Source organism: Embiotoca jacksoni, unplaced genomic scaffold, assembly GCF_022577435.1.
Source record: "Embiotoca jacksoni isolate LCO1_2020_lvr unplaced genomic scaffold, fEmbJac1.0.p SCAF_6, whole genome shotgun sequence".
In the NCBI taxonomy this organism is placed as follows: domain Eukaryota; kingdom Metazoa; phylum Chordata; class Actinopteri; family Embiotocidae; genus Embiotoca; species Embiotoca jacksoni.
In genome coordinates this window covers 19,149,587-19,158,241 of record NW_027185414.1, presented here as the reverse complement: position 1 = coordinate 19,158,241, position 8,655 = coordinate 19,149,587, and the positions used below count along the sequence as shown (strand labels likewise).

Here is an 8,655-nt window from a genome sequence, read left to right as displayed (position 1 = left end):
ATCCACTCATCACAGATCAGAAACAACTGAAGAGAGAGACCAACACGAGGGGCTGGAGAGAACAACCGTCTGAATTATCGGACTCAGATTGATAATGATACAAAGACCTAACCATAAAACCCAGAAGTTTCCATGTCAACCCGACGTTTAATGCAACTACTCAAAATGTGATTTCTGCCACACTCAGTGACAAGACCTCATCACCAGTCCCGGTCAGGATTAGCCCTGGGATGGACAGATGAGAGATCATGTGGGCCTTGATCTCTTATCCGCTTGTGAAAATACCGGGGTAAGTCCAAATGCGGACTCATGTTTCTGCAGTAGATTAATCCTGCCAGCGGGCGGGGTTGTTGGATCAAGGACTTGGATGAACTTCCAACTACTGACAGCTTTGGCATCACTGTGTGACCATTCATCTGCTCTGGACAAGTGTCACTTTGTTCTTTTTTGAAACAGTCCAGTTCTATGTGTGTATGTGTGTGTGTGTGTGTGTGTGTGTGTGTGTGTGTGTGTGTGTGTGTGTGTGTGTGTGTGTGTGTGTGTGTGTGTGTGTGTGTTCAGCACTGTTAACTATTCTGAGGTTGAACAATCCTCTTCAAGTCTACACACAAAATAATTCAGTCAATCCATACTGTGTTTAATCATTCAGATGGATAATTGAAGATCATCAATAAATATGCTTCCTGGTGAACAACCTTGTTGTTTAAAATGTTTAAAATGTTTTAAATTGTGCAGCATCACGAGTGCTATTATAATTTTTATGTTTATTTTATTTTATTTTTTTAAATGAACCAGCTACATTCATTAAAACATCATACTATGTTGAGTCTTTGCTTTAGTTTTCACCAACCTAGAAAGTGAATGTGTCAGTGACTCGTATGATTTTGGGTTTATATGTTTGCTTGACGGAAGGATCCCCATAGTTGATTGTCGTGTACTTTGGTCTCTGTTTTGCGCCGTCTTTCTCGGGTTGAGTCTGACTTAACGTTACAGCAGAGATCTTACTGTCTTCAGAGGTAGCCATGTTGGAAGTGTCTTCAGAAAGCCTAAATCTTTGGGACATATTAGTATCTTTTATGTCCACAATTTGTACTTGTTCATTTTCCTCTCTGGCCTCCTGGTCTTTTTCTCCTGGTTTACCCTCAACTGGCTTCTTTCTTGTTACCGCATGAAGGTCGATGTCATGAGGAAGGCATGAGTCAGTGTCTTGTAAAGTTTCCACTGGCTGTAATGCAGTGCCACGAGCAGTCATACAAGCACCAGGTTGTGGCAGTGGAATTGCATCCAAAGGAGTCGTAGTTTCTGGGTGTGGTAGCGCTTGAGAGGAAGAAGTAATCTGATCAGCACCTTGTAGATTATCAAATCTGTAAACTTGTGGGATGACATAACAGATCAACCTTCTTTGAATGGTTATAGGTCTGGGGGGAATCGGGTCTCCATTTTCCATGAGGTCATGTTTTGGTTTGACGTTGCCTTCAGGTATTGTAGTGGAGGATTCTGACTCGCTGTGAGAGTATAGTGGACCGTCTTTGGTTTTCTTTGGTACCTGATCCAGGTTGGAGCTTTCTGAAGCCTCAGGTTTGGTTTCCTGCAGATATTGTTCAGGAGAGGAATCTACACATGTGGACCACTCAGGAGAGCAGGTCTTGATGGTCGCCACATGCCAGTTCATTGGGACCTCTACCTGTGGAGATAGCCTGTAAGGTCGTGGGAGTGACCACTCCGTCACACAAGTGAAACAGAGCAGCTCTACACATGCAAATCTTAACCTGCTGCTCATACTCTGAGTTTCATCGGCTACTGTCTGACTTTCACCAAAGTCCTCTGACCCCCAGCCCTTCACCTGAATATCATAAGCTTGACCCTCCTTATGTTTTAATGAACAGTGAACCTGTTGATTGGAGGGCTGGTCCCCCACTTGTTCTGTATTTGAATTATATGTTTCTCCCATGTGTGAGGTTACTTTTGTTAAAACGTCTACATCCTGATTTGGTCTTTGTTCTCGCCCATTTGTAATTTGGGTTTCTTTCAACTGCAGCACAGCATATTTACATTTAATTTGTTTCATGTGGCCAGTTTGGTCTCCCTTCTGTTGTTGCTCTCTTTCAAGACAAGCTACCTTCTCTTTTTTATTCGTTGTCACCTGGACTCCTCCAGAACATTTCAAGTCACTTCCCTTTCGTACAGTCGCCATGGTCTCAAACTTCTCCATTAAGGAAGATAAGAGGATCCCTCTTCCGATGAGTCTTGGTTTGACTGGCTGTTTCTTCAGTATTTTCAGTCTCAGCTCTTTCTGCTCAGCCGTGACAAACTTGGCCACCATATCCTTCACACGGCCTCCTCTCTTTAGTCCTTGTTCTGTTTGAGCTCTGTCCCTCTTGTGCTTGTTATGTTCAGTGTCTTTGTTGTGGTTTGTGTGCAGTCCTCTGCTGGAAGACAGACTTCCTACCTCCTTCTGGTGGGTAATGGGGGGTCTGGGTGTGGACTTTGTGAATTTTGATTGGAGCAGCTGGAACGTGGTTAGGCGCCGGGGTGTTAAGTCTCCTGCTCTTTGATCTCCTCCTCCACACCTGCTTGGCGATCTGTTATTTTGTGCAGCCAACCAGCACTTTTCGGAGACTTCGGGACTGGTCTCAGCAATTTCTCCCTGGGTCATTTTTTCCACATCAGAGAACTGAACCATTTTGCAGCTTGTCAGAGGTTGAATCTGTTTCACTGAAGTCTCACTTCTCTGATTAGGACAGCCTGTGTTTCTTGGGTTTCTTTGTGCTTCACTACTGGACTCCGGCTTCTCCTGGTCTCTGTTTTTGGTGGTCCACTTGGGCAGAACCTGTGTCAGGTAATTCAGTAGACTCTCAAGAATCCCTCGGAGCACTGGACGGCATTTGGGGTCTCTAACCAACTTCTTCAAGGTACTGGCGGCAGGGTTGTTACTGGTTTTCCGAGAATCTGGTCTACAGAGAATAGAGGACATGTAAAACTTAATCCCTGCAGCTGAAGTTCTTTTCTTGAAACTGATAGCACCATCATGAAAGAAATTGGGGATACCTCTAGCTTAAGCACAGCTGTTAGAGCATGAACAAGGGGAATCTTCCATTAGGGTTGACTTTAAATCTCTTTTACCCAAGTCAGCATCACTGGAATGTGTATGAGTAAATCATGTGTATGAGAAAACCTGTACAGTGACCATATTAAACTAGTCACCTTTTTACTGTCTTTTTTTACTTCTTGGACATTACTTTTACTTATTAGTGAATCGGTATATAAATACAAATACTTGGAACTTGAACTGGGAATTCCAGTAGTCACTCGACACCTGTAACAAAATGGAGGAGATAAAATGCTCAAACTTGAAGTGAAGAAGTGTGAACTTGTTACAGGCGATTAGTTCAGGGGATTGTACGAGAGGCTTGTGGCAAAAGAAGGAAATCTGGTAGAAAATTAAGAAGCTATCCAATGTAGCAGTTAAGATAAAGAGAGACAGCCACTTAATGCGTGATATATATCGAAGTTCATTTTAATCTTTCATTTTAATTTTAAACATGTAGGGGTGCTTTGACAGCAAAGTACACCAGACCTAATAAGAGCATCACAGTGCAAACAATAGTTAATCACAGTATATGAAAACATAGCCACTAAACTATAACTTAATGTTCTTATTCATTCATACACATGCACTGATCCGCTAAAGATGGGTAAGTGAATCTAGATCTAGAGTGAGTTTATCCGTCCCTTTAGATACAATTAACTTCTTAAAGCAGGAAATCAAGTGGGGTGAAACTCAGGTTGAGACTTCAAAATCAATTAGGTTTTGTCTAAACCCCAGAAGACAATGTTTGCACAAAATGTATGCAGGTTTTTAAGAATTAAATACTCCATGACAATATTAATGCAGGTAAGCCTCAGAGTAGGAAAAGGTCAAAGAAAGAGATTACAGAGTGTACTCTTATTATTTTACTAGATGTTATTAAGGCCAAACATTATTATTATCCCCCACAGCTCTGTCATTTAAATGCAACAGAAACACTGGAAAAACACCAGAGAAGTCATGTGTTGTGTATCCACTGTCATCAAAAGAAAACTGATTACACATGAAGTACCAGAGACAATCTCGCAGAAAGTATTTATGACCACTCAGTTCTATAAATCAACTCCCTTTTAATGTTCCTCAGTTCCAAACCTAAAATGTAATGTGATTTTACCTTCAGGAATCATGATAGATCTGTGGATAGTGGACAGCAAAATCAAGGACAGCAATGTAAGAGGGGTGAGGAGAGAGCAGGATGCCACTCAAGACTACTGAAATACTAGAGTGTAGTGTGGGAAAAGAAGGAAGCAGTTTTAGAGTCGTGTGCAGCTCTGCTTATAGCCAGTAGAGTTCAGGTCAGAGGAGATCAGGATTACTTGTCTGTGCATTTCTCTGCAGATGCTGCCCTGTACAGAGCTTCTCCCAGCTCCTCCAGACGTTCTCTTTTGTCCAAATCCTGGTACAGGCTGGGGGAAACCTGGCTCAGGCCGTGCATTAGGCCGTAGAGACAGGCTGCAATCAGGCCTGTGGCTTCACTCTCACCTGAAAGAGAGTTTTTCACAGTGTCACAATGAGCACGGCGGGTGTTAAATTTGCTGGTCCTAAATGCTGCATTTCTCACCTCCGTGGAACATGGCTCGTTTACACAGTTCAGCCCAGTCGCTCCCTGCAGCCAGAAGGGCGTCGTAGGCGATCATGGGGGCATCGTGACCTCTCCGGCCTGCACGGCCCTCGGAGCTCCAACGCTTGAACATCTGTGTGGACAAAGAAACAGTGACAGAAGTGCACAGAGCCTGTTAGGGAAAAAGAAGATTAAAAGGACTTACTTTATCTGTCTCCTCAGCATCGTAGCGGTCGGGGAGGGAAGGTTTGTTCTGTCCCTCTTTGTCTATCTCTCGCTCTTCAAGGTAAAACTGCCACTTGGCCTCAAAATAGAACCAGCACTCCTGATACTCTGCATCAGAATCACAAATATTTCTGCCGTCAGCTGACATTTGTCTCAGACATTTGTTACTATACTGGATAAGTAAATAAACGTATCTTACTCTCTTTATGTTGTTTTACATAGGAGCTTCAATTGACTTAGTTTAATCAATTAAGCTTCAAAAGACTAACCTGCAATGTGTCGTATGGTCTTCCTGCAGTACTCCTCAGCTCGAGGGATGACCTTCATGAGCTCACGGCCCCAAGTCACAAGAGGCTTCCCCTGGATCGCATAGGATGCAAACAGCGCCGTTGTCAGGGAGCCGAGGAAGCCTGAAGCCAAGAGTGACACCACAAGTCACTTTGCCACTTTGGGCTACTGACAGTGACGTGAGTAAAAAATGAGCAGTCCATCAGTAGCCTGTTATTAGAAGATTTGTTAGGATTGGAAACTGCCAGCTCTATCACCTGTAGGGTGGTTGTGGGTCATTCTGCCAATCTCAATGCTGACCTCCACCAGGTTGTCCAGTCTCTCAGGCTGCCAGTATCTCATACCCACACACATGGCCTTGGAAGCTGCTCCGAATCCAGACCCTGGACATCGACACATTTACACACATTTCTACTGTAACTATGTTGGACTCATAAAATCAATATATATATATATATATATATATATATATATATATATATATATATATATATATATATATATATATATATATGGATTTATACTATCTCCAATGACCTTTTTCGTTGAAGGGCGTGTGCCAGGCGAGCAGGAAGTTGTGAGGTTTGAGGTGAACACAACCCTCCACTGTTGTGGGATCAGGAGCTCGGCCCTGGAGGAACACAATGGCTTCAACATAGAGACGTACCAGCTCCCGGTACAGGTCCTCCAGACACCAGTAATCTGGACACACACAGACACACACATAGTGATTGAGAGTCATTCATGACTGGCATGCAAGGCGAGATGAGTGGTGCTGCGATGGGCTAAGTTTAGCCTCAGCCTGCCGCACCACAGATCAGGACCAGCATGCCTGCAGAGAAAGTGGAGTCACTTCCACACACTGAGGTCAGCTGGGATCAACAAGCCGAGCCCACAGCCATCTTGCTAGAATTGGTTTATGTGTGGACTGTATGTTTATGTGTCCGCATCAGACTCCATGCATATTTGTCTGGCGTGTGTGTGTGTGTGTGTGTGTGTGTGTGTGTGTGTGTGTGTGTGTGTGTGTGTGTGTGTGTGTGTGTGTGTGTGTGCAGGCATGCTGTATTGTTGCTAAATAGGGCATCCTAATCTTAAAAGATGTCATCACCATTTTTTCTCAGGACCATTGTCATTGGCTTTGAGCCGCATCCACAGCCAAACATGAAACCAGCAGATTACGCAGGCGTCTGACCCGCTATTGTTCAGCAGAGGAAAGCTGAGCATCAGCTTTCCCAAAGTATTCTATTTTGGACTCTTCTGTCCCAGCAACTCCAAGCTGCGCTGTTGGGGGCTTGAGACGGTATTTGTGTGAAGGCATTCATGGTTAAGTTTCTACCAAGGATCCGTCTTTGATGCTCTGTTGCAGAGATGGATCATGGTATGTCAGCAGGTTTTGTCATTCAGGTTTGGTGGGCCAGTAAGTGATTAGCAGCTTCCACTGACTGTATGGAAGAAGCTATTCTGGACCTTCTAAAGAAGAAAGATTAAAAGCCTGGCTGAACAGGTCTATATTTTTGGGACATATTCAGTCTATTCAGGTCTATTATTTAAAAAAAAGAAAAGAAACAAATTGAAACAAATGGATTGAAGAAATAAAGAAAGAACATTTGGCTTTTATGTCATTGGTGCAAAATTACAGTGGAAGTGAATGAGAAAGTGTAGTGATATTAAATGCTTTAGAATAAGAGCTACTCGGCTAATTAGTGTTTAATATTGGCATAATTGTCACTCCTTAATCCAGCTCTCATAAACCATCTGTCATTCATCTGGACATCAATATTAAACATACCTGTTACCAGTGCCTCTGCTGTGGTCATGTGCATCAGCACCGCATCACTCAAGGGCCAGTTATCAGGGTCCAGTTTCAGCGCTCCCAGTCCCCCCAGAGAGGCCAGTTCCTCTTGGATAATCTTGCCTGAAGTGCAGCGCTCCCAGCGACCCTTTCTGTAGCCCAAAGCATCACCAACACCACCCAGAACCATGGCCGCCTTGAATTTCTCCATGATACTCGGTGTTGATCACCCAGCTCCTCTCGAACCAAAGACGTTCTCCCAAATGATGCGGTCACACTGGGATTTAAGATTGCTCCTGGCACAAATCACTCCCTCGTCTCCTCTTAGGTCTTTTTCACCACCTCAACAAACTCACAGAAAAATGGAGACAGAAGAAACTCTCATGTCCCAAAACATTACGCAGGACGTAAAACAACCTCTCACAGCTTTGGTAGGATTTCCATTTCTTCTGTCTCTTCTACTGAATAGCTCTGCCACCTTCTCATCCTCAGAGCTCTCCCCTAGTTTCTCGTAATTTCTCACACACAAACTCTAAGTACTAAGGGCGGGCAAGTGTACGCACACATGCACACGTTATCAGCCACAGCTTCTTTGTGTCGGGTGGCGGACGGTTCAGCTGTGATCAGGTGTCTCCTAAAAAGGCAATCCCCACGGTCCCGAAGCCTAAAAGCTGGATGGCTGGGTGTGGAGTGGTAATGGTGTGTGTGTGGGGGGGGTGGACACACTGGAGGAGATGCTAATGTACTGCTTGCCAACCAACTGGTGCTGGACTTTGTTGATGTCCCACCTGTCCCCTGGGAGGAGGGGAAGAATGGCGCATCATCCCAACTAATGCCTCCTGACTCCATGAGCATACCTCATGCTTTATCAAAGCTCAACCTTCTAATCCCTTTTCAGCTTCTTTATTCATCATCTCCTGACATTAGCTCATCGCCTCTCCAGTTACATGCGCTGCATCCAAGAGTTCCCCTTCTTCTTCTCTTCAGTCCATTTTTACCACCGTTAAGTCTCAAATCAGTTTTTTTCCCCCAACTCTTTACTTTTTATCTGCTGGTGAATGTCCCCCTTAACCTACTGCGAGTAACAGCAGACAAAGTATTACCAGAAGAGGCGGTGATGATGATGATGATGATGAAATGCAGCAGGAATGCAACCTGATAAGGGACAACTGTTTCCAAGCGAACGCTGTAGTTGAGCTGGTTGTTAGCAGGAATATAGAAATTATTTTTTGTTCCATTCATCACTGCAATTTAGTTTTGATATCTCTGAAATCAGTTAGTGTTTGACTTAATAAAACACCTGTAGGCCTCCAATGAATATACACAGCTTTTGCATAGAGCATATTAAAATAACACAATTCAGTATGACCTTTTCAGTCATAACATATCCTCATTTCAGTTCTGCAAAATACTCCAAATTATTTATTCAAAAAAAAATTCAAATAATATTACGTGTGTGTGTGTGTGTTTGCGTGTGTCACAAATTTTGTTAATCTGGTTTCACATCAGTGAAGTTTCATTGATTCAATGCAGAGAACAGGTTTTTGTACTGAAGGTAAACCTATTTTACCAGCAAATATTTGCCACATTATTCCTCCTGATCTCTGAGAAATATTATCAGCATCCTGATTTTAGCACAACACATTTCTGCTGAACAGCTTTCAACATCTTGACAACAAAACAAACATTTGTCAGATGTCA

At 43.4% G+C, this 8,655-nt stretch overlaps 1 protein-coding gene across 1 annotated transcript; it reads right to left on the bottom strand.

Moving 5' to 3' along the window:
• Positions 1-3,510: 3,510 nt before the first annotated feature.
• Positions 3,511-8,594, bottom strand: adprhl1 (ADP-ribosylhydrolase like 1). The gene is made up of 7 exons (XM_069173499.1): positions 6,952-8,594; positions 5,700-5,864; positions 5,420-5,545; positions 5,144-5,284; positions 4,855-4,982; positions 4,650-4,782; positions 3,511-4,570 (listed from the first exon to the last, which is right to left on the bottom strand). The coding sequence occupies exons 1-7, from the start codon at positions 7,163-7,165 to the stop codon at positions 4,401-4,403; spliced, it is 1,077 nt and encodes a 358-aa protein (XP_069029600.1). The 5' UTR covers positions 7,166-8,594; the 3' UTR covers positions 3,511-4,400.
• Positions 8,595-8,655: the final 61 nt, after the last annotated feature.

Coding starts and splice junctions, on each gene's coding strand:
- adprhl1 (XM_069173499.1), bottom strand. CDS start 7,165: ATGGAGAAATTCAAGGCGGCCATGGTTCTGGGTGGTGTTGGTGATGCT. Junction 5,546..5,699: donor CACGCCCTTCAACGAAAAAG/GTCATTGGAGAT, acceptor GTCGATGTCCAG/GGTCTGGATTCGGAGCAGCT. Junction 5,285..5,419: donor GACCCACAACCACCCTACAG/GTGATAGAGCTG, acceptor TCTTGGCTTCAG/GCTTCCTCGGCTCCCTGACA.